Below are 24,452 nucleotides of genomic sequence, written 5' to 3' on the forward strand. Positions count from 1 at the left end.
TGTGGTGGATTGAGACGCAGACCATGCAATCTCTAGTTTAAATTTACGGATTTTCATTTGTTTATTAAGTTACTTAGATAGACTCTTAAGATGAATGCACACATTGTGCGCTGCAGAGTGATGGTGTCATTCAATATCCATTGCCATGATCAATGGCAGAAGCAAGGAACAAAATGAGATACTTGATTGATGATGTTTTCCTGGGGGCTGGCTCGCTCTGCGTTCACGTTTAGACCCTCTCTCCGCACGGTCCACTCCTATTTCTCCGTCCTCTTATACCTCATTGGATGAATGGAGGTTGTTTTCGCCTTTCGATTGGCTGAGGCGCACTTCACTCAACTAGGGCTCAGTTTATTTACAGTGTGTGCTGAGGTTGAACGGTATTCTGCTGTAGGGCTGCAACAACTGACAATTGAGCACTTTACCCTCATGAAACAAAGCGAGAACGGAAACCTCAATTTAAATATACCTGAAACACAGGATCGCAGGAAGACACATTATGAGGCACGCAACTGCAGCAACAGAAACCATGGACAATAATTCATTTACAGTAACATACTTATATAAAATATGCGCTCATTGTGAACGGCTAAGCAAAAAGGTAAGAGAAAAGGAAAATAAATGTCAAATGCTTTTGACAGTGAATGCATGTTTTTAAAACTCCGTGCACCGTAGTTGTGGAATTTTAGAGTGTTAATTTGTGACAAGTTCATGTCCCTTTGGACACTTTGTTTTGTGGCTGCGAGCGAAGGAACTGCAGTGCAGTCTTTTCTTTTGTGTCCGACCTTGTTTACGCGTTTGAAGAGTTAGCGTGTCTTGTCAATGCTGTACATTTCTTCTCTTGCTTTGTCGTCATATTGTCAACTCTTCTATTTCGTATATGCTCTTAGCAAAATTTTTTGCTTGGTGTCTTTGAATGCAAGACCGTCGCTATCGATTCATCTTTGGCCCCGAGTTCTTCTAAGACTAGGTCATTCATTCTACCACTTCATTGCTCTGCGCAGAGGGACAGGAGCTATCTATGGAGCCCACAGGGAACATATGACCAGCGACTTCTTAAGTTGGCTGTTTTTAATGTTTTAATGAAATGTCAATCGTGTCTTGAATGTGTTCCTTTTAATAACATTTGACTATGCAAACCTTTCCGAATAATTGTGTCAAATAACGTATCAATTAGGGTATTAAATGTGTTTCAACCTCAAGTGGTTAAATAGCAGCCGCACGCATGATACATTGTATCTATCAAGTGTTTGATTTGTGTGTTTTGACACTTGTCGCATTTCTAGAGACTACTGTTATGGCAGCTTGCTACAGCGAAATTGTGAACAAAATGAGTTGGATTTCTCTTTTGCACAGGCTGTGCATGCAATTCTCCAACCTGACTGTAGAGCGAATATGTGATCTAGTGGAGAGAGTGAGAGATGTCTTGCAGAAGGACGTACAATATTACAGTCAGGGCTCACAGTCAGGGCTCGCAGCCAAAATGGTACTAAAAACAGCATTTAGGGTTTTCGCATGATGTTTCATTTGGTTCTTGCAGAACAATGTGTTTCTGTACTCTAAACTTGCAGGACTTAGGAGTTCGGATCCCAGGACCACTGGGAAATGGACCAAGTAGATTTATCCCTGAAAAAGAGGTAAGGAGAACAACTTAATTTACACCACAGGATTTTCTATACTTGTGAAAATGATTACACCTTTTAACTTACCAATACAATATGGCAGTGCCATATTATATCAATATGTGATTGAGAGTAAAAATGTATTCACTGGCTCTGTGGCACCAGATACTTCAAGTCAGTAAAGTAGATCTGAGGGCGCAATCGATATTTGAGGACGCATTTGCTGCACTGGGTCGTCTTGACAACATCTCCTTGGTGATGGGCTTCCACCCACAGTACCTGGAGAGTTTCCTGAGAACACAGCACTACCTGCTGCAGATGGATGGGCCCTTATCCCTGCACTACCGCCACTACATAGGCATCATGGTGAGGCCCCTTAAGCCCTACTCTAAACTCTGCAGTGGCTTTACCATGGTAGTGTAGAGACACTTGGACAGTCTCGTAACTCTCTCCTTCCCTCCCAGGCTGCGGCCAGACACCAGTGCTCCTACCTGGTCAACCTCCACGTCAACGACTTCCTCCAGGTGGGAGGGGACCCCAAGTGGCTGAATGGCCTGGACGGAGCCCCACAGAAGCTGCAGGCTCTTGGGGAGCTCAACAAGATCCTGGCCCACCGGCCCTGGCTTCTTACCAAGGCACACATTGAGGTAGGAAGCTGGGGCTGGACCTGTGACACAAACACACACACACACACACACACACACACACACACACACAGGACTGGACAAAGGGACAGGTTAGGGTTATGTAACAGACTGAGATCATGGGTGGCGGCACACCAGAGTTATGCGGCTGTTACTTGGCAGGGTTAGTTATATGAAAGCGGGAGGAATGGGCAGAGATGAAATGGAAGGTATGGGAAGAAAACAAATGGAAGGGTTGAAAATGAGAGACAGGAAAATAAGATTCCATTCAAAGGAAACCACTAATTGACTGACACTTCAACTCTCTATTCTCCCCAGCACCTGCTGAAGGCTGAAGAACACAGCTGGTCCCTGGCTGAGCTGATCCATGCTGTGGTGCTCCTCACACACTACCACTCCCTGGCATCCTTTACCTTTGGCTGTGGCATCACCCCTGAGATCCACAGTGATGGTGGGCACACCTTGAGACCTCTCTCCCTCAGCCAGTACTGTGTCTGCGACATCGCCAATGGCAATGGGCACGGCAACAACCTGGAGGAAAGGAGAAGCAGCCATCAGGTGCGAGGAAGGAGGATGGTGTATTTGTGTTACTGGCTTTGACAAAGATGTGGTTGTGAGTTGAGTGGCTCTTGTGGTTGTGGTCACCCTATGTATGACCCATGCCCTGACCAGAACGTGTTTGTGTGCCTGTCTAGGTGTCTGGTGAGGTGGAGGTGCTGATGGAGAGAATGAAGCAGTTGCAGGAGTGTCGTGATGAAGAAGAAGCCAGTCAGGAGGAGATGGCCACACGCTTCGAGAGGGAGAAGACTGAGAGCATGCTGGTGGCCACGGCAGAGGAAGAGGAGTGTGTGCAGTCAAGAGACGTATCCAGGCACTTTGAAGACCCCAGCTACGGCTACAAGGACTTTTCCAGGAGAGGAGAACATGTACCCACCTTCAGAGTGCAGGTATATAACGCTCACACATACAACTACACTTACGGAGAAACAGGGAGGGATGGAGAGAAAGCGAAGCGTGTTTTCAATAGCTTCAAGTGCAACATTTTCTAAATGTAATCTATCTGATTGACCAATTGATATCCAGACATTGTGATTAGCACTTTGCCTTCCTCTTTTCTCCTCTCTCTTCTGCAGGACTACAGTTGGGAGGACCACGGCTACTCCCTGGTGAACCGTCTGTACCCTGATGTTGGTCAGCTGCTGGATGAGAAGTTCCAGATGGCCTACAACCTGACCTACAACACCATGGCCATGCACAAAGATGTGGACACCACCATGCTGCGCAGGGCTATCTGGAACTACATCCACTGCATGTTCGGCATCAGGTACGCCACTCACTGGCACAATACGAATACAAATTAATTTATTCCAAGATGACATATGCTAGATTCAATGAAAACATTAATATTAGCACGTTTTAATACATTGACAAAGTGCATTCATTTTGGACAGTAATATACTTTAGTAAAGAAATAACTGTATTCATCAGTAGCTGTAACAATCTCCCTCTGCGTGTCTCAGGTATGATGACTATGACTACGGGGAGATTAACCAGCTGTTGGACCGCAGCTTTAAGGTCTACATTAAGACCATGGTGTGCAGCCCGGAAAAAACCACCAAACGAATGTATGAGAGCTTCTGGAGGCAGTTCCAGCACTCCGAGAAGGTGAAGGAATAACTTATTTTACTTATTTGTCCGTGGGTTTGTTTCTGTTGGTAGCATTTAAAGTTTCTAGGTTTCTCATAGCGCTTGATCTGAGTGACTGGAGCAGTGTTGTAATGCTTCCTTTCCCTTTCCCAGGTCCACGTAAATCTGCTTCTTATGGAAGCGCGCATGCAGGCAGAACTGCTCTACGCTCTGAGAGCGATCACCTGCTACATGACATGAAGTGCTTTTGGCGTTTATCGTTGTATTTTACTGTCGTTGTTGCTCTCGTTGGACACCTTTTAAAATAAATTAAAAAACCAATGGGGGGGGGGCAGAAAGGAGCTCCGCTCGTCCTTGTAATGGATGGAACCAAATAGAGAATGGTGGGGGAGAGCAAAATAAATAACTGCAAAAAATAATAATCTGAACCCATTTGTGGAAAGATGAGCTTTGTTGGTCCTCTTTGCCAAAACTCACCATGAGGGGGCAGCCTAGAGCAGACTCCCTCTGGCATGAGTGTGTGGCCAACCTTCCAGTATTCCAATACATATCAGTGGATGATGTCACTGAAATCTCCTTAGTGTGAAAAACCCACAGCAATTCTCCAGAAAGAAGAGCAGTACACCAGTCTACACTCAATGTAATCATAGTTATTTTTTTGTGGGGGGTTTTATTAAGAGAAGTTATCATGGGGTTGATGTTATTGCTGTAACTGGAGGTTATGAAATCATAATTTGGGCTGGGTGGTAGTGTGCCCGATTTGTAATATCAGTGTTCAGAAGTGCTGCCTGATACTGCTGCTCATGTAAGCATGGGGTCATATTGACCCCCACACCCTAACCATCAAAAACTGTTTGTGTAAGCTAACCCAAGGAGTGTGTGTGAGAACGGAAAGGTGTTGGAAAAGCTTAAAAAAAATAAAAAAAAAACATTGTCTGAGACCTATTCAGTTTGACTGCAAGTATGAGAGGCTCTCTGTGACAAGTATTGTGTGTGTGTGTTTTATAAAAAAATGTTGGGATTTCAAGCGTTAAAAAAAAAGGGCAAGGCACTCTTGTGACTGTTAAATCGATCTGTTTTGTTTCTGGTAGAAGCTTTGTCCTGTAAGGAAAAAAGACAGGCTAAAAATAATATTTTTTTAAAAACAGGTCTTCTAGTGGATTGACTTCTGGTTGTCATAAAGATTACGTCACCTGTCTGTCTTCCACATTCACCCTTTGACCCTGGCCTGGTCATCCTAACACCTTCAAAGCTTTGGATTGTGAGTTTTACCAGTACATACCTCTTCTGTTTTCTCTAGCACATTAAGTGCTCTTTGGCAAGCAGAATGACTCTTCATTTCTCTGGGTCGCTTGGCTTCCATTCGTAAGGAGCCCGGTTGGTCCTAACTGGACCGACTGTGGTTGACGCAGTCGGTCATAGCGGAGCTTGTTTCCTCTGTGGAAGCCTAACCAGTGCAAAAGCAGCTCTTTTTTAAAAAAATTTTTTTTTTAAAAGACGATGGCAGACCCATCCACTGTTTTTATTTCTGTTGACTGAAAACAAGTAAAGTACTGCATTCTTCTGAGGGTGGGTTGAGACAGTTGATCGTTTTGATAAGATGATTATGGAATGGTACATTATTTGGAGGTGGTTGTGGTAGGAAGTCGAGGTTTCATACTTGACTGTCAGACACTTTTTATTAGAAATTAAATATAATTTTATTTTCTAGTTTTCTCCCTAAAACTGTTTTTGCTGCATCAAAATGTTCACTCATTACGTAACACAGGTACATTTGGACTCATTCATGCAACAAACCCACCAAATTGTAGTCACAGCACATGTCCATTGTTCAGCTTGCAGATAATGCATCTGCTCTCCCATCAATTAGTTTCCAATGATATAGGAAAACATTTGGCTATTAGATACATTTTGCACACTTTAATGCAATAGTGGCTCCCACACAATGAACTGTTTCGCACAACAGCGTAAGAATTAGGTGTATATGAGTCCAAATCCTAGCTGTGTTTGTTTCCTGTGTTGAGTCGGTCCTCCCATTCACACTACACTGAACTGTGGTTTGCTTGTGTTAATGTTACGACCCAAACAGAACCACAAATGGTCCTTCCTTGTCCATGTGTGGTCGAGTCAGAGTTGGAGTCCCACAACTGTTGTGCTAAAACATTTGAACTTGTCTGTAATGTGCAATGAGATGAGGGGACATTCCCTCTAGGATCACCCTTTGAGCTTTGTTCTGCTCATTTCTGTCCTCACTGGAAAAACTCCCTGGCATGACTGGCTATAGACTTAAATCTTTGGGATTTTTTTCCCCATTAAGGACAGAGGGTGACTTGGTCCATTCAATCACCAGCAGTATGTCTCTACTGAACTGTCTCTATTTTTGACTGACTCATTTCCCTATGACAATCTGAAAAAGGATGAGACTAAACAAATGATGCTCTTAACACCATGATCAGCCAGCTAGCTAGCTGTTTCATATCAACCCAGACAAACATCTATCATGTGGAGAACAATGTTTGTCATTGAATATGCCTGATGAAATGTTATTGGGTTGTCTTGTGTGATGTGACTGAACGCTTTAATTTTGTATAGTAGGACAAGGAAGTGGGGAACTGAGGTTTGTTTTTACAGAAGTGCTGTTTTTTTTCTTCCTTAATGTGATTTGAAAACGCTGTCACTTTGCAGCAGCACTGCCTGGTCCATATTTGTGTAACAATAAAGGCTTTGAGGAGCATGTTTACAATACTTTTCTGTTTTGTTGTTTGTGTACAGCGGTTCATAGATTTAGGGCTCTATTCGATCAGATCCACTTTAGCTGACATCCTCATTATTTTATTCAACTGAGAGCTGTTAATTTCAAAGTGCGGTAATGCAACATTTAAAAAAATGGGAGACACGAGAGCATAGCGGTTGTTTTGGCAGTGTCGGAGGTGAAACTGCGTTAGAGCTGTCAAATCCACAAGCGTCTCCTGGAATTATACCTGAAGTGGACTTTGCCATTAGCTACACGGAGTCGACTTAAGAGAAATCCCATGCAGCCTTGTAAATATAAAGTTCAAAAACTGGAATGTGGGATATAAATCCTCTTTTAATTTAATCAATTTATGCGTCATTAGTTCTATATAGCCTATACTTTCTTGTTCTGAACTTCTAACGGGTGTGGCTTCGCAACATTGATCAGGAGCAGCTGCTCACAGATTTGACAACTCCAACACAGTTTCACCTCCGACACCGCAAAAACATCAGCTACGTGGGTGTCGGATATGGCCGGTTAACGCTTGATCTGATTAAATCTAGGCCTAACAATGTCTTAACCAGCCATAAGGAGAAACATTTACTTTATCACCACAGAGACAAACTACAATTCTACTCGTATGTTAACAAAAGTAGCTTATGACAAAATCACAACCATTTTACAGTATACATAAGACAACCTAAAAAATGATAATTTCTGTTATTTAAAGTGTAAACAGTTTGTCATATGTCAGGTAGACATTCAGTAGGTCATAGGTATGGGCCTGGAGTTTTTCATGATTATGTGACTTAACCAGGAAAAAATCTAGACCTATAGCCTATAACTAAATACTTATTCATAGAATTAGTGAGAGGGGTAGTAGCTGAAGAGTGGTAGTAGCATAGAGTGACTTTAGAGAGGTGTCAGTATAGCAAGGCACAACAAGGAGAAAGAGGACATTGCAAAGAGGTCACACTAGGGAGTGAGACATGGTGCATCTCAAATGGCACCTTATTCGTTATATAGTGTACTACTTTAGACCAGAGTATGGACCCTGGTCAAAATCAGTGCACTATATAGGTAACAGGGCGCCATTCGTGACAACCAGAGTAAGAAGATAGTCATGTTAGTCAGTCTGAGTCTGGATCCTGTCCCTCAGCCTCTTAGCCACAGGCAGGAACTCCAACTCCCAGCATAATCGGTGGAAGTCCCTCATGTCGTCACCAGAGGTCCACTGCAGCGCGTCCTCCTCGTCTGAGAGATAGAAAGAGCTTAATCAAAATGCTTCAACATAAAAAAAAAAAAAACTGAACAAAGTATCTGTTTACAGAAGCATAGAAACACTAAAGATGGTTATTCAAGACACTTTCGGTAAATCATTACAGTAGTAGTGTGGTATCCTTACTTAGGTATGGTGTTAGGACCTCTAGCAGTGCCTCTCTTTCCTGGTTGTTCATTGTGGATGGGGCGCCTGTCTCCATCCCCCCCTCCTCAGTGAGGTTCCACAGGGTCTGACACACCAGGCCAGCCAGCTGCCAGTCCACTGGCCCAAAGTCCCTCAGACAGTCTGCCAGCCTGCACACACGCACATATACGTGACTGGGTGAGACTTAAGTCACATGATCCTTAAGTGCAGCTGGTCCTAAAGGTTGGCCCCTGCTACTGTAGTAAGGCTCTTCGGCTAAAGATGACTGAGTCTTGAGCTTAGCACTCTACAACTGATATACAGTACCAGTCAAAAGTTTAGATACACCCACTCGTTTTTTCTTTATTTTTACTATTCTCTACATTGTAGAATAATAGTGAAGACATCAAAACTATGAAATCATGTAGTAACCAAAAAAAAGTGTTAAACAAATCAAAATATATTTTATATTTGAGATTCTTCAAAGTAGACACCCTTTGCCTTGATGACAGCTTTGCACACTCTTGGCATTCTCAACCAGCTTCATGAGGTCCGTGAGTCACCTGGAATGTATTTAAATTAACAGGTGTGTCTTAAAAGTTAATTTGTAGAATTTCTTTCCTTCTTGATGCATTTGAGCAAATTAGTTGTGTTGTGACAAGGTAGTATACAGAAGATGGTCTTTTACCAAATATGGCTAAGTCCATATTATGGCAAGAACAGCTCAAATAAGCAAAGAGAAATGACAGTCCATTACTTAAGACATGAAGGTCAGTCAATCAGGAACATTTCAGTTTAAAGTTTCCTCAAGCGCAGTCACAAAAACCATCAAGCGCTATGATGAAACTGACTCTCATGAGGACCGCCACAGGAAAGGAAAACCTAAAGTTACCTCTACTGCAGAGGATAAGTTCATTAGAGTTACCATCCTCAGAAATCGGCAATTAACTACATCTCAGATTGCAGTCCAAATAAATGCTTCAGAGTTGAAGTAACAGACACATCTCAACATCAACTGTTCAGAGGAGACTGCGTGAATCAGGCCTTCATGGTTGAATTGCTGCAAAGAAACCACTACTAAAGGACACCAATAAGATAGAGAGTCTTGCTTGGGCCAAGACACACAAGCAGTGGACTTTAGATCAGTGGAAATTTGTCCTTTGGTCTGAGTCCAAATTTGAGATTTTTGGTTCCAACCAAGTCTTTGTGAAATGCAGAGTAGGTGAACGGATGATCTCCCCATGTGTGGTTCCCACCGTGAAGCAGGTGGTGTGATGGTGTGGGGATGCTTTGCTGGTGACACTGTCTTGTAATTTATTTAGAATTCAATGCACACTTAACCAGCATGGCTTCCACAGCAATCTGCAGCGATACGCCATCCCATCTGGTTTGCATTTAGTGGAACTATCATTTGTTTTTCAACAGGACCCAAAACATACCTCCAGGCTATATAAGGGCTATTTGACCAAGAAGGGGAGTGATGGAATGTTGCATCAGATGACCTGGCCTCCACAATCACCTGACCTCAACCCAATTGAGATGATTTGGGATGAGTTGGATCACATAGTGAAGGAAAAGCAGCCAACGGGTTCTCAGCATATGTGGGAACGAACTCCTTCAAGACTGTTGGAAAAACATTCCAGGTGACTACCTCATGAAGCTGGTTGAGAGAATGCCAAGAATGTGAAAAGCTGTCATCAAGGCAAAGGTTGGCTACTTTGAAGAATCTCATATAAAATACATTTTGATTTGTTTAACACTTATTTGGTTACTACATGATTATTTCATGGTTTTGCTGTCTTTCACTATTATTATACAACGTAGAAAATAGCAAAAATAAAGAAAAACCCTTGAATGAATAGGTGTGTCCACACTAGGGTTGCACATGTTGGGGAATATTCAGAGGTGGAAACTTTCCGTGGGAATTAACAGGAATATATGGTAATTAACGGAAATACAGTTGAAGTCGGAAGTTAACATGAATTAGTTTTAATGACTCCAAACTAAGTGTTTCAACCACTCCACAAATGTCTTGTTAACAAACTATAGTTTTGGCAAGTTGGTTAGGACATCTACTTTGTGCATGACACAAGTCATTTTCCCAACAATTGTTTACAGACAGGTTATTTCACTGTATAATTCCAGTGGGTCAGAAGTTTAGATACAGTAAATTGACAGTGCCTTTAAACAGATTGGAAAATTCCAGAATATGATGTCATGGATTTAGAAGCTTCTGATAGATGATTTCAATTAGACTGAGGCAATTGGAGGTGTACCTGTGGATGTATTCCAAGGCCTACCTTCAAACTCAGTGACTCTTTGCTTGACATCATGGGAAAATCAAAAGAAATCAGCAAAGACCTCAGGAAAAAAAATGTAGACCTCCACAAGTCTGGTTCATCCTTGGGAGCAATTTCCCGAACATCTGAAGGTACCACGTTCATCTGTACAAACAATAGTACACAAGTATAAACACCAAGGGACCACGCAGCCATCATACCGCTCAGGAAGGAGACCGTCTTTGGTGCGAAAAGTGTAATCAATCCCAGAACAACAGCAAAGGACCTTGTGAAGATGCTGGAGGAAACAGGTACAAAAGCATCTATACAGTATCCACAGTAAAACAAGTCCTATACCGACATAACCTGAAAGGCCGCTCAGCAAGGAAGAAGCCACTGCTCCAAAACCGCCATAAAAAAGCCAGACTACGGTTTGCAACTGCACATGGGGACAAAGATTGTACTTTTTGGAGAAATGTCCTCTGGTCTGGTGAAACAAAAATAGAACTGTTAGGCCATAATTACTTTTTTTATGTTTGGAGGAAAAAGAGGTAGGCTTGCAAGCCAAAGAACACCATCCCTACCGTGAAGCACGGGGTGCCAGCATCATGTTGTGGGGGTGCTTTGCTGCAGGAGGGACTGGTGCACTTCACAAAATAGATGGCATCATGAGGAGGTAAAATTACATGGATATATTGAAGCAACAACTCAAGACATCAGTCAGGAAGTTAACTTGTCTGGTACAAGTGGGACGCTACCTCCACAACAGCCAGTGAAATTGCAGAGCGCCAAATTCAAAACAGAAATCCCATAATTAAAATTCCTCAAACATACAAGTATTATCCACCATTTTAAAGATAAACTTCTTGTTAATCCAACCACAGTGTCCGATTTCAAAAGGCTTTACTGCGAAAGCACACCATGCGATTATGTTAGGTCAGCACCTAAAAAAAAGCACCTCAAAAAAGCAGAAAGAGATGAAATGAATCACTAACCTTTGATGATCTTCATCAGATGGCACTCATAGGACTTCATGTTACACAATACGTATGTTTTGTTCGATAAAGTTCATTTTATATCCAAAAATCTGTTTACAATGGGGAGTTATGGTCAGAAATGCATTGGCTCAAACAAACATCCGGTGAAAGTGCAGAGAGCGACATCAAATTACAGAAATACTCATCATAAACATTGATAAACAATACAAGTGTTAAACATCTGAATAAACATAAACTTCTCCTTAATGCAACCGCTGTGTCAGATTTCAAAAAGGCTTTACGGAGAAAGCACACTTTGCGATTATGTTAGGTCTGCACCTAGCCACAGAAACCCACACAGCCATTTTCCAGCCAAGGAGAGTGTCACAAAAGTCATAAATAGCATTACAATTAATCACTTACCTTTGATGATCTTCATCTGGTGGCACTCCCAGGTCTTCATGTTAGACAATAAATGTTTGTTATGTTCTATAATGTCCCTCTTTATGACCAAATACCTCCTTTTTGGTTGCGCATTTTGTCCAGTAATCCGAATGCTTAAGGCGCGTGTACTAAGTCCAGACAAAACGTTTTTAAAAAGTACAATGTTTAAAATCAATCCTACGGTTGTTTTTGTCATAAAAAATCAATAATATTTTAACCGGACAAAAGCTTCGTCAATAGGAAAGGAGAAACAAGAAAGGCGTGTTCCCGATCAGGCATTTGGCTGATGAATGGAAATTTCCACTGGCCACTGATTGAAAGTGCTGTATCTCCCTCATTTCTCAGAGTAAAAGCCTGAAACAATGCCTAAAGACTGGCCACATGTAGAGGAAGCCACTGGGTCCTAAGTCTTTGTATGGTGGATAGGCTTTCAATGGAAAAACAGCCTTTCAAAATAATAGTACTTCCTGGTTGGATTTTCCTCGGGTTTTCGCCTGCCATATCGGTTCTGTTATACTCAGACATTATTTTAACAGTTTTGGAAACTTTAGTGTGTTTTCTATCGACTAATTATATGCATATCCTATCTTCTGGGCCTGAGTAGCAGGCAGTTTAATTTGGGCACGCTTTTCATCCAAAATTCCGAATGCTGCCCCCTACCCTAGTGAAGTTAAAGCTTGGTCGCAAATGGGTCTTCCAAATGGACAATGACCCCAAGCATACTTCCAAAGTTGTGGCAAAATGGCTTAAGGACAACAAAGGTATTGGAGTGGCCATCACAAAGCCCTGACCTCAATCCCATAGAAAATGTCTGGGCAGAACTGAATAAAACGTGTGCGAGCAAGGAGGCCAACAAACCTGACTCAATTACACCAGCTCTGTCAGGAGGAATGGGCCAAAATTCACCCAACTTATTGTGGAAAGCTTGTGGAAGGCTACCCAAAACGTTTGACCCAAGTTAAACAATTTAAAGGCAATGCTACCAAATACAAATTGAGCGTATGTAAACTTCGTACCCACTGGGAAAGTGATGAAAGAAAAAAGCTGAAATAAATCACTCTACTATTATTCTGACATTTCACATTCCTAAAATATAGTGGTGATCTTAACTGACCTAAGAAAGGGAAGTTTTACTAGGATTAAAAGTCCGGAATTGTGAAAAACTGAGTTTAAATGTATTTGGCTAAGGTGTATGTACACTTCCGACTTCAACTGTAAATGCAAATTAATATTAACCATTTAAATGTACAGTGGCTTGCAAAAGTATTCACCCCTTTGGCATTTTTCCTATTTTGTTGCCTTACAACGTTGATACAGCGTTTGTATCATTTGATTTACACAACATGGTCGCAAATGGGTCTTCCAAATGGACAATGACCCCAAGCATACTTCCAAAATTGTGGCATCACAAAGCCCTGACATTTGATTTACCACTTTGAAGATGTAAAATATTTATTAAATTGTGAAACAAAGAAGAAATAACACAAAAAAAACTGAAAATTTGAGAGTGCATAACTATTCATAACCCCCCGCCCCAAAGTCAATACTGTGTAGAACCACCTTTTGCAGCAATTACAGATGCAAGTCTCTTGGGGTGTGTCTCTATAAGCTTGGCACATCTAGCCACTGGGAGTTTTGCCCATTCTTCAAGGCAAAACTGCTCCAGCTCCTTCAAGTTGGATGGGTTCCACTGGTGTACAGCAATCTTTAAGTCATACCACTTATTTTTTTCTTTAAGCAATGGCTTTTTTCTGGCCACTCTTATGTAAAGCCCAGCTCTGTAGAGTGTATGGCTTAAAGTGGACCTATGGACAGATACTCCAATCTCCGCTGTGGAGATTTGCAGCTCCTTCAGGGTTATCTTTGGTCTCTTTGTTGCCTCTCTGATTAATGCCCCCCTCCCCTGCCTGGTCCGTGAGTTTTGGTGGGTGGCCCTCTCATGGCAGGTTTGTTGTGGTGCCATATTCTTTATATTTTTTAATCATGGATTTAATGGTACTCCATGGGATGTTCAAAGTTTCTGATATTTTTTTTTATATCCCAAAATATGCCACAAGACCTAGAATTGATTTACGTGTAATCCCACAAAAAAAGGTTCACTGTCATAAGCTAACTTTTTTGATGAATTTTAGCAAAATTCCAGGGCTTAACTTCCCATGGAAAATTAACTGGAAAGTTTCCAGCCCTTTGCAACCCTAGTCCACACTTGACTGGTACTATATTATTTATTTTTTCTCCCCAATTTCGTGATTATGATCTTATCTCGTCGCTGCAACTCCCCAACAGTGTTTCTGTCGAGAGAGCGAGAGGCGAAGGTCAACTGACGACCAAAGTCAGCCTGCAGGCGCCCGGCCCGCTGCAAGGAGTCGCTAGAGCGCAATGAGCCCCCTGGCCAAACCCTCCCCTAACCCAGACGACGACGCTGGGCCAATTGTACACAGCCCTATGGGACTCCCGATCACGGCCGGTAATGACCGAATCGAACCCCAGGCTGGAGTGAAGTCAAAACACCACGATGCAATGCCTGCGCCACTCGGGAGGCTCTTACAACAGATATTCTATCAAATGTTTGCATGTATAAAAATCTCAATAAGCTCAATTAACATAATAATAACAAAAAAAGAGGTTAGTAGATCAAGTAAAGTAGCCTAGCTTATTGAGATTTTTATACATGCAAACATTTGATAGAATATCTGTTGTAAGAGTCTTAAAAGCACCAGGTCTTAATTAACATGTTTTAGCACCATAAAGGTGGTACTGGGGTTAAGACCTAGTAAAATGACCACATACAGTACTCTAATATCATTCCTAGTTCCTGTGTGTGCTCCTTACTTGGTGTGTGCTCCCTCCTGTGTGAGGGTGGTTCTGCTGGGGGGGTTCAGGGCCAGGTTAGTGAGGACCCCACAGGCTGAGAAACATACCTCTGGGCTCTTAGAGTCCAACAGAGTCACCATAAACTGGTGCACTGGGGGAGACAGGGAGAGAAGAGGTTAAGAGGGGTTGGGGTACAACACAGGTGAGGCTTTTGAGTCAGTGTTTATCTGGGAAAAAAAGGTTTCTATTTAATGCGTGTGCATTCACAGAATACAATACCTAAAGCACAACCTTTATTTTGTCTAACAGGCGTCAATAGAGCATGACACATATCCCCATTTCACTCCACTGTGTGTGTGTGTACGCATATACACACCGTTGTTTTGTATGATGAAGTCACAAACCTCCCTGGACTGGGTGAGGTTGCCAAACACACGCGTGGCCTCCAGCATCCCATCAATACTGGAGCTGAGGAGCAGCTTCAACAACACTAGAGAGAGAGAGGAATGGAGAAAGAGCGGGGGGGATGGAGAGGAATGGAGAAAGAGAGGGGGGGAGGGAGAGAGAAAGGGAGTGAGACAGCAAATATAAAAGAGACACCACAGCCACACAAACACTTAGGCCTAGCATACACAAAAACAGCCTCACACACACACACAGTGGGGCAAAAAAAGCATTTAGTCAGCCACCAATTGTGCAAGTTCTCCCACTTAAAAAGATGAGAGAGGCCTGTAATTTTCATCATAGGTACACTTCAACTTTGACGGACAAAATGAGAAAAAAAATCCAGAAAATCACATTGTAGGATTTATTATGAATTTATTTGCAAATTATGGTGGAAAATAAGTATTTGGTCAATAACAAAAGTTTCTCAATACTTTGTCATTGCCAACAAAGGGTATATAACAGAGGTCAAACGTTTTCTGTAAGTCTTTACAAGGTTTTCACACACTGTTGCTGGTATTTTGGCCCATTCCTCCATGCAGATATCCTCTAGAGCAGTGATGTTTTGGGGCTGTTGCTGGGCAACACGGACTTTCAGCTCCCTCCAAAAGATTTTCTATGGGGTTGAGATCTGGAGACTGGCTAGGCCACTCCAGGACCTTGAAATGCTTCTTACGAAGCCACTCCTTCGTTGCCCGGGCGGTGTGTTTGGGATCATTGTCATGATGAAAGACCCAGCCACGTTTCATCTCCAATGCCCTTGCTGATGGAAGGAGGTTTTCACTCAAAATCTCACGATACATGGCCCCATTCATTCTTTCCTTTACACGGATCAGTCGTCCTGGTCCCTTTGCAGAAAAACAGCCCCAAAGCATGATGTTTCCACCCCCATGCTTCACAGTTTTTTACCAAAAAGTTATATTTTGGTTTCATCGAACCATATGACATTCTCCCAATCTTCTTCTGGATCATCCAAATGCTCTCTAGCAAACTTCAGACGGGCCTGGACATGTACTGGCTTAAGCAGGGGGACACGTCTGGCACTGCAAGATTCGAGTCCCTGGCGGCGTAGTGTGTTACTGATGGTAGGCTTTGTTACTTTGGTCCCAGCTCTCTGCAGGTCATTCACTAGGTCCCCCCCGTGTGGTTCTGGGATTTTTGCTCACCGTTCTTGTGATCATTTTGACCCCACGGGGTGAGATCTTGCGTGGAGCCCCAGATCGAGGGAGATTATAAGTGGTCTTGTATGTCTTCAATTTCCTAATAATTGCTCCCACAGTTGATTTATTCAAACCAAGCTGCTTACCTATTGCAGATTCAGTCTTCCCAGCCTGGTGCAGGTCTACAATTTTATTTCTGGTGTCCTTTGACAGCTCTTTGGTCTTGGCCATAGTGGAGTTTGGAGTGTGACTGTTTGAGGTTGTGGACAGGTGTCTTTTATACTGATAACAAGTTCAAACAGGTGCCATTAATACAGGTAACGAGTGGAGGACAGAGGAGCCTCTTAAAGAAGAAGTTACAGGTCTGTGAGAGCCAGAAATCTTGCTTTTTTGTAGGTGACCAAATACTTATTTTCCTCCATAATTTGCAAATAAATTCATTAACAATCCTTCAATGTGATTTTCTGGAATTTTTTTTCTCATTTTGTCTGTCATAGTTGAAGTGTACCTATGATGAAAATGACAGGCCTCTCTCATCTTTTTAAGTGGAGAACTTGCACAATTGGTGGCTGACTAAATACTTTTTTGCCCCACTGTATATACAGTTGAAGTCAGAAGTTCACTTAGGTTGGAGTCATTAAAACTCATTTTTTCAACCACTCAACAAACTATAGTTTTGGCAAGTAGGTTATGACATCTACTTTGTGCATGACACAAGTAATTTTTCCAACAACTGTTTACAGACAGATTATTTCACTGTATCACAATTCCAGTGGGTAAGAAAGAAGTTTACATACACTAAGTTGACTGTGCCTTTAAACAGCTTGGACAATTTCAGAAAAGATGTCATGGCTTTAGAAGCTTCTGTTAGGCTAATTGACATCATTTGATTCAATTGGAGATGTATTTCAAGGTCTACCTTCAAAACTCAGTGCCTCTTTGCTTGACATCATGGGAAAATCAAAAGGAATAAGCCAAGTTCTCAGAAAATAAATGTAGACCTCCAGAAGTCTAGTTCATCCTTGGGAGCAATTTCCAAACGCCTGAAGGTACCATGTTCATCTGTACAAACAATAGTACACATGTATGAACACCAAGGGACCACGCAGCCATCATACCGCTCAGGAAGGACACTGTCTTTGGTGCGAAAAGTGCAATCAATCCCAGAACAGCAGCAAAGGACCTTGTGAAGATGCTGGAGGAAACGTGTACAAAAGCATCTATATCCACAGTAAAACGAGTCCTATATCGACATAACCTGAAAGGCCGCTCAACAAGGAAGAAGCCACTGCTCCAAAACCGCCATAAAAAAGCCAGACTACGGTTTGCAACTGCACATGGGGACAAAGATCGTACTTTTTGGAGAAATGTCCTCTGGTCTGGTGAAACAAAAATAGAACTGTTAGGCGATAATGACTTTCGTTATGTTTGGAGGAAAAAGGGGTAGGCTTGCAAGCCAAAGAACACCATCCCAACCATGAAGCACAGGGGGGCAGCATCATATTGTGGGGGTGCTTTGCTGCAGAAAGGACTGGTGCACTTCACAAAATAGATGGCATCACGAGGAAGGGAAATTATGTGGATATATTGAAGCAACATCTCAAGACATCAGTCAGGAAGTTAAAGTTTGGTCGCTAATGGGTCTTCCAAATGGACACCGACCCCAAGCATACTTCCAAAGTTGTGGCAAAACGGCTTAAGGACAACAAAGTTCAGGTATTGGAGTGGCCATCACAAAGCCCTGACCTCATCCTATAGAACATTTGTGGGCAGAACTGAAAAAGCGTGTGCGAGCAAGGAGGCCTACAAACCTGACTCAGTTACACCAGCTCTGTCAGGAGGAATGGGCCAAAATTCAACTTATTGTGGGAAGCTTGTGGAAGGCTGCCCGAAATGTTTGACCCAAGTTAAACATTTTAAAGGCAATGCTACCAAAAACTAAATGAGTGTATATAAACTTCTGACTCACTGGGAATGTGATGAAAGAAATAAAAGCTGAAATAAATCATTCTCTCTACTACTATTCTGACATTTCACAGTCCTAAAATAAAGTGGTGATCCTAACTGACCTAAGAAAGGGAATTTTTACTATAATTAAATGTCAGGAATTGTGAAAAACTGAGTTTAAATATATTTGCCTAAGGTGTATGTAAACTTCCAACTTCAACTGTACACGCACGCACGCAAGCACGCACAAACACACTCTCACTCTCTTACACTTGGCGACAGTGAGTCCTCTGTCTCTGACCACTGAGCTGTCTTCCTGGTAAAAGGACAGGTTGTTGATGGTGGCAGCCACGTTCACCAGAAGCTCCTCACTTTCCTGCATGGACCTGAGCTCTGACACACACACACACACACACTTTACAGCAGGGAGAATTAAAACATTGGATGCATTTACTGTTGAAAAAATATCTCTGTTGAGGCTCTCTGCAGCACAGCAAGAACAGAATATATAGGTCAAATGAAGGCAGTTATAGTAAAAAGTGTGAAAATAGTATCTATGGAATATGAAACATTCACTTCACATGTTATCTGCAGGAAATGTACCCAATAAATGTGGGTATCATTTCCAACGAACTTGTGCAGAACATTTGAAAAAGATGCAAGCGGTTAAAAACAGAATGTGCTCTGGATTTTGAAGCAGATGTTGCTTATTCGGTCATACTGTATATCACAGATATTGCGGTCGTACTGAGTGTCAACCGGTGCCTGCATCATAGTGCGTGTTTCGTTTCTGGGTCTGACTGGAAAGGCCCTTTAGTGTGGTGGAGAATTTCTCCTCCTCTCTCTAAAATGTAAAGCAGCATGCATCATAAACTGTGATCAAAACAGGATATTATTGAAATGCCTGATTTATGTCCACAGCCAGTGCGGATCAGAAAGGGAAAAACTACATATCTTCGGTCTGTCTGGCTCTCACAATCTACTTTCTGTTTTGCTATTTTTCCCATTCTTTCTTTACTTTGTTTCACACTCACCCTCTCTTTCTTCAAATGTCCATACCTTTGTCTTTACCACCATCTGCATATGGCCCTCTATTTCTCTCTGTCATTCTCTCTCCATCTCCCCATACCCAGTCACGTACAGTACAGTGTGTGGGAGGGAGGCGGAAGATAAGAGCTCACAGTTGAGAAACTAAAAATTTCACACCCACCTGAACATGGCCTATACCAGTCAGTCAGTCCTGAAACCATTCTAACCACCTAGGAGTTTCACAAGAACCAACCCCAGGCTCTCAAGAGAACAGAACATTCTGCTCTCTCTGGCTCTTTTCTGCAAAAAGGACCCAAACTGAAAAAGGATGTGCACAAAAAAAATCGAAAGAAAGAAGGCGAGAAATGGAAAAATGAAATAGATGTTAGATATTTGTCACTTGTTCCCAGCACACAGGAAGCTGTGGTACCAAACAAGGACTGACTGTACAGAGTTTTACATTATAAAGGGTTTGTACATTTTTATTAATCTGGTGACGGAGCACCTCAGGGCTAAACAAATAAAGTACTACTGTCTTGAGCGCTAGCTAGCTAGTTAGCTAACTTACTGACCCTAGTGAATAGAAAGATTCAGTACAACCAGGGACCATATGGAGATGGGATCATTATGGTAATGTTATGGAGACATTATGAGAACATTATGGGGATGTTATGAGAAGATTATGGGGTCATATTTCAGCCTTACATTACCCTCAAAGTGCTGAAACTCACCCAGTGTGTTCAGCAGGTAGTGTATTAGGTCTGTGTTAGCTGCCAGGGTCGGTCCCACTGCAGGGTGGATGGACATATTAGCCAGTACCCTGACCAGCTTCACCAGCACATCCTTGTTCTCCCACCATCCCAAGAAAGGGGTGCAGGGGTTACAGGTGTCCCTGGCTGGAGGTGTGCGGGGTGTGTGTGCGGGCGGTGGGTCCCACCTCCCGTGGTAGGTGTGGTAGAGCCCCAGGAGCACGGACATACATCCCTCAGCCGTGAAGAGGTGCTTTCTGGCCTCACTGCTCCGAGACGTTAGGTTACCTAGAGTGAAGAGCAGACGCACCACCAGGTCCTGTGTGGAGGGGAGACAGAGGGAGGGGGCTTGAATGTGTTTCAGTGTAGTGTGTGTTCGCGTGTGTTATCCACATAAACACATACCTTGGTTACAGAGAATAACACAGTCATTTCTCACATCAGATATGGCATTACATTCATTTACAATATCTCTCCTACCACAGCGACAAGGACCGACAAATTACCTCAAAAGCAGAAGAAAATGTATACCACCACGTTTGTTTCTCAATCGCATACCGCCCCTCCCCTAAAGTGGGTGTCACAAACATCCTTCCCATTGCCCTAGAGTTACCCTAGTCCTGGCTGGGCTGACTGGCTAGTCTGGCTGGGATGGACTGGGCTGTACTGTACTGTACAGGCTCTCCTGTCAAAGGGCTATTTAGGACACAACGTGATCAACCCTGTGTCTATGTGTATTAATGGGGGATATCTACTGTGTCTAGCATGTGTGTGCCCACTGTGTGTGTGTGTGTGTGTGTGTGTGTGTGTGTTAGTTCCCCTGCTGTGTGTTGTTTATTCCCTGGGTGATTTAGATCCTCCCCACCCCGTCTCCCTCAGGAAGGGCAGGATGACTTCCTCAATTTCTCCTGGGACGCTAATTAAAGTCAAAGCACACACACACACACTGCTGTAAATGTACTGGGACTTGGAGTACATAAACAACTTGCTCAAGGTAAACAGGCTTAGTCGATGAACAGTATAAACACTGGGAGTAAATAGGCTAATCTGCTTCCTATACCACAGTACACAGACAGGGCTCACCTGTTTCCACTGGTGTTTGCTCAACAGTTCTATAAATAGTGTGTAGCAGCCCGGGGTCTGGGCCAGAACCAGGCAGCACTCAGAGTAGGAGGACAGTTTACTGGAGGACAGACAGAGGGACAATAAATAACACTGACCAGATAGACTCTCACTGGACTGTTTTACTAGAGGGATTGGTTTTATTGGCATTAGATGTGGAAAAAGGGAGTGCTACATGGTTTTATAATCATTCACTGAGATAGTGAACTGTTCATTCATATTATAACTGTAAATGTGTTTTTTTAATGAGGAATAACAGTTCAGAGTGGCTGATGAAGTTGGGAAAAGTCTTTGAGACATATTTAACCATCACTTCATGTTTACAGACTAAAAAGAAATGCACAACATGCACCATGTCCAATGGCATGAGGACTGTACTGTCCCACCCACAATGAAACAGTTGAATGTAAGTTTTGAGAGGTTTTAGATGTACAGTGTGTGTGTGTTACCTGAACACCCTGGCAATGTTGGTGCAGATGTCCTGGTCTCCGTGGTGATGGCGCAGCACCAGGCACAGTTCTGCCAGGGTGCCGTGGGAGACGAAAAGGGGGCGGGACTCGGGGAGGTCAGCCAGGTTCCTCAGGGTTGCTGTCAACTGCAAGGGTCAGAAGTGGAGAGAGAAAGAGCGAGAGAGCATGTGAGGCAATGGCGATGTGATGAGAGCGGAACCAAGAGAACTGATGATTTATTGTAGATGGTCTTTGCCAGTTGCACCTGATGTAACAATATCTCCAGTAATCTTCAGCCTTTTTGACAGAAGGAGCGGAAGTTATTCAAAGACCCTATAAATCACTCTATCGTGAAGGAAACTGATTTCCAACACTACACAGAGCGTTGCCAGCAGTAGCGCTGAAATGACAACACTCTCAGTTCCCTCTGACTACCAACAGCATAACAAGCAGCCAGACAGGCCGCCGCGTATCATTTCATATCAAATCATCTGCTAAACTCTAACTGAGGATGTTATCTTAATCAGTTAATCAGATTGAAGACGTTAAGTGGTGATTTTCTATAGAATGAAACATACTGTACTGTGGAGCAGAGCTGTGTGTGTTATGGCCCGAACAAATCAGAATATTATGGCGCAGCAGACAGGAACAAAAGCATAATTCCTAATAGCAGGAATAGGACAATTAAAAAGTTACCCTCACCAGAAATGAGAAGTTCCTTAAAACTGAATATTTCACATTTTGTTCCTTTTAATGTTTTGCTTTGTTAAATTTTTTTTAAACTTAAACTGAAAAGTTAACTGTCCAGTTGTTCTTCAAATGTCGAGGAACTTAGCTAAAAAAAACTGCCTTTGACTGATTTGGAGTCAGCTCTACCGGGCCTTTACCATAGTGTTTATGTAACTGGTTCGGGGTATCTTCTACAATCTCACCTGTACATGGATGTGTCCTCCGATGGTGAACTGAGTGTGGTCAGGTTGGGACAGTGGGTGGAGCTTCTGTATGAGCAAGGTGGCCACACCCACACAGTCCTTGGCCAACAGGAGCCTGAGGAGGGCAGAGTTCCCTGAGAGGAACTTCAGAGTGCCCACACAGTACAACACAGCCTCCCCAGACACACACACATCCTCACAGCGCAGCACACACAGCAGCGAATCTGGACATAATACAAAGTCACACACACTTGTTAACACACATCACTCCAACCTCACAACACAAGCTGCTTTTAATACAACCATACACAGATAAAAACAACATTCAAACATACAGTACCAACCAAAAGTTTGGACATACCTACTCATTCCAGGGTTTTTCTTAATTTTTACTATTTTCTACATTGTAGAATAATAGTGAAGACATCAAAACTATGAAATAACACATTGAATCAGGCAGTAACCCCAAAAAATTGTTAAACAAATCAAAATATATTTTATATTTGAGATTCTTCAAAGTAGCAACCCTTTACCTTGATCACAGCTTGGCATTCTCTCAATCAGTTTCATGAGGTAGTCACCTGGAATGCATTTAAATTAACAAGTGTGCCTTTTTAAAAGTTACTTTGTGGAATTTCTTTCCTTCTTAATCCGTTTGAGCCAATCAGTTGTGTTGTGACAAGGTAGGGGTGGTATACAGAAGATGGTCTTTTACCAAACAGGGCTAAATCCATATTATGGCAAGAACAGCTCAAATAAGCAAATAAACGACAGTCCATCATTATTTAATAAGACATGAAGGTCAGTCAATCTGGAAACGTTCGAGAACTTTGAACATGCAGTCGCAAAAACCATCAAGCACTATGATGAAACTGGCTCTCATGAGGACTGCCACAGGAAAGGAAGACTTGAGTAGGTGAACGGATTATCTCTGCCTGTGGGGTTCCCACAGTGAAGTATGGAGGAGGAGGTATGATGGTGCTTTGCTGGTGACACTGTCTGTGATTTTTTCAGAATTAAAAAGGCACACTTAACCAGCATGGCTACCACAGCATTTTTCAGCAATACGCCATACCATCTGGTTTGCGCTTAGTGGGACTATAATTTGTTTTTCAACAGGACAATGACCCAACATACCTCCAGGCTGTGTAAGGGCTATTTATCCAAGAAGGAGAGTGATGGAGTGCTGTATCAGATGACCTGGCCTCCACAAATCACCTGACCTCAACCCATTTGAGATGGTTTGGGATGAGTTGGACCGCAGAGTAAAGGAAAAGCAGCCAACAAGTGATCAGCATTGGTGGGAACTCCTTCAAGACTTGGAGAAGCATTCCAGGTGAAGCTAGTTGAGAGAATGCCAAGAGTGTGCAAAGCTGTCAAAGGTTTGATTTGTTTAACACTTTTTTGTTTACTACATGATATTTCATAGTTTTGATGTCTTCACTACTATTCTACAATGTAGAAAATAATAAAATTAGTAGGTGTCCAAACTTTTGACTGGCACTGTATATAATTAACATTATACACACATACTGTTAAGTGTGTCAATGTGTTACCTATGATGGAGTTGTTCTGGAAGAGGATATCGTTGCTCTCACTGCGGCTGATCTTGAAGATGAGTTTACAGATGTTCAGCAGGTTTTTTCCACTGACGTTCAGCTGAACAACAAGTTATAAGACAAAAATAATTCTAACATAAAAGCCAGGAACTTTACGCTGTTGCTTTGTACTAAGGATATCACCCAACAAAGCTAACTAAGGGCAGGTCTGTTTAAACTACTGTTGAGTATTAGGGCAAGGAAGAGATGGGAGAAATATAATCATCATGATGACATTGATTGTACTCACCTCAAGGGTGAGTTTGGCGAGCTGCAGGTTGAGTTGGGCGGAATTGAGGTCGATGAGGCAGAACAGCGCCCTAAGAAGCCACGCTCTCTTCCTGCAACGCCGGCCCAGCATGCCTTGTTCTGCCAGGGCGCCATGGAGACAGTCACAAGCGTCACACAGCCGCTCCACGGCATCCTCGGATCCACCTGAGGAGAGGCACATGATTA

The 24,452-nt window shown here is 42.7% G+C and overlaps 2 protein-coding genes across 5 annotated transcripts in view; one reads left to right on the forward strand and one right to left on the reverse strand.

Annotated features, from left to right (window-relative positions):
* The first annotated feature begins 363 nt into the window (after positions 1–363).
* LOC110529910 (sestrin-1) lies at positions 364–6,656 on the forward strand. Of its 2 annotated transcripts, none has more exons than XM_021612564.2 (9): positions 364–601; positions 1,572–1,637; positions 1,788–1,988; positions 2,087–2,269; positions 2,585–2,824; positions 2,962–3,213; positions 3,400–3,590; positions 3,787–3,931; positions 4,067–6,656. In XM_021612564.2, exons 1-9 carry the CDS (start codon positions 500–502, stop codon positions 4,151–4,153), a joined length of 1,467 nt encoding a protein of 488 aa, XP_021468239.1. In that variant the 5' UTR covers positions 364–499; the 3' UTR covers positions 4,154–6,656. The 2 variants fall into 2 exon arrangements, with proteins under 2 accessions (XP_021468239.1, XP_021468240.1); XM_021612565.2 differs by having other exon boundaries at positions 371–601; positions 1,899–1,988.
* The window catches only part of armc2 (armadillo repeat containing 2), a 31,231-nt gene continuing 12,185 nt past the window's right edge, over positions 5,407–24,452 (reverse strand). For all 3 annotated transcript variants that reach the window (XM_036985471.1, XM_036985472.1, XM_021612562.2), the window contains exons 8-18: positions 24,247–24,431; positions 23,955–24,057; positions 22,399–22,622; positions 21,467–21,612; positions 20,979–21,078; positions 19,878–20,214; positions 18,388–18,510; positions 14,943–15,056; positions 14,585–14,717; positions 8,053–8,222; positions 5,407–7,901 (exon numbers count right to left, since the gene is read on the reverse strand). In XM_036985471.1, the coding sequence (XP_036841366.1) occupies positions 7,774–7,901; positions 8,053–8,222; positions 14,585–14,717; positions 14,943–15,056; positions 18,388–18,510; positions 19,878–20,214; positions 20,979–21,078; positions 21,467–21,612; positions 22,399–22,622; positions 23,955–24,057; positions 24,247–24,431 (1,763 nt within the window). In that variant the 3' untranslated portion in view covers positions 5,407–7,773. The remainder of the gene's footprint in view (positions 7,902–8,052; positions 8,223–14,584; positions 14,718–14,942; positions 15,057–18,387; positions 18,511–19,877; positions 20,215–20,978; positions 21,079–21,466; positions 21,613–22,398; positions 22,623–23,954; positions 24,058–24,246; positions 24,432–24,452) is intronic.

This window comes from Oncorhynchus mykiss, chromosome 8 (genome assembly GCF_013265735.2).
Source record: "Oncorhynchus mykiss isolate Arlee chromosome 8, USDA_OmykA_1.1, whole genome shotgun sequence".
Taxonomy (NCBI): Eukaryota; Metazoa; Chordata; class Actinopteri; order Salmoniformes; family Salmonidae; genus Oncorhynchus; species Oncorhynchus mykiss.

Coding starts and splice junctions, on each gene's coding strand:
- LOC110529910 (XM_021612564.2), top strand. CDS start 500: ATGAGGCACGCAACTGCAGCAACAGAAACCATGGACAATAATTCATTT. Junction 3,214..3,399: donor TACCCACCTTCAGAGTGCAG/GTATATAACGCT, acceptor TCTCTTCTGCAG/GACTACAGTTGGGAGGACCA. Junction 3,932..4,066: donor AGTTCCAGCACTCCGAGAAG/GTGAAGGAATAA, acceptor TCCCTTTCCCAG/GTCCACGTAAATCTGCTTCT.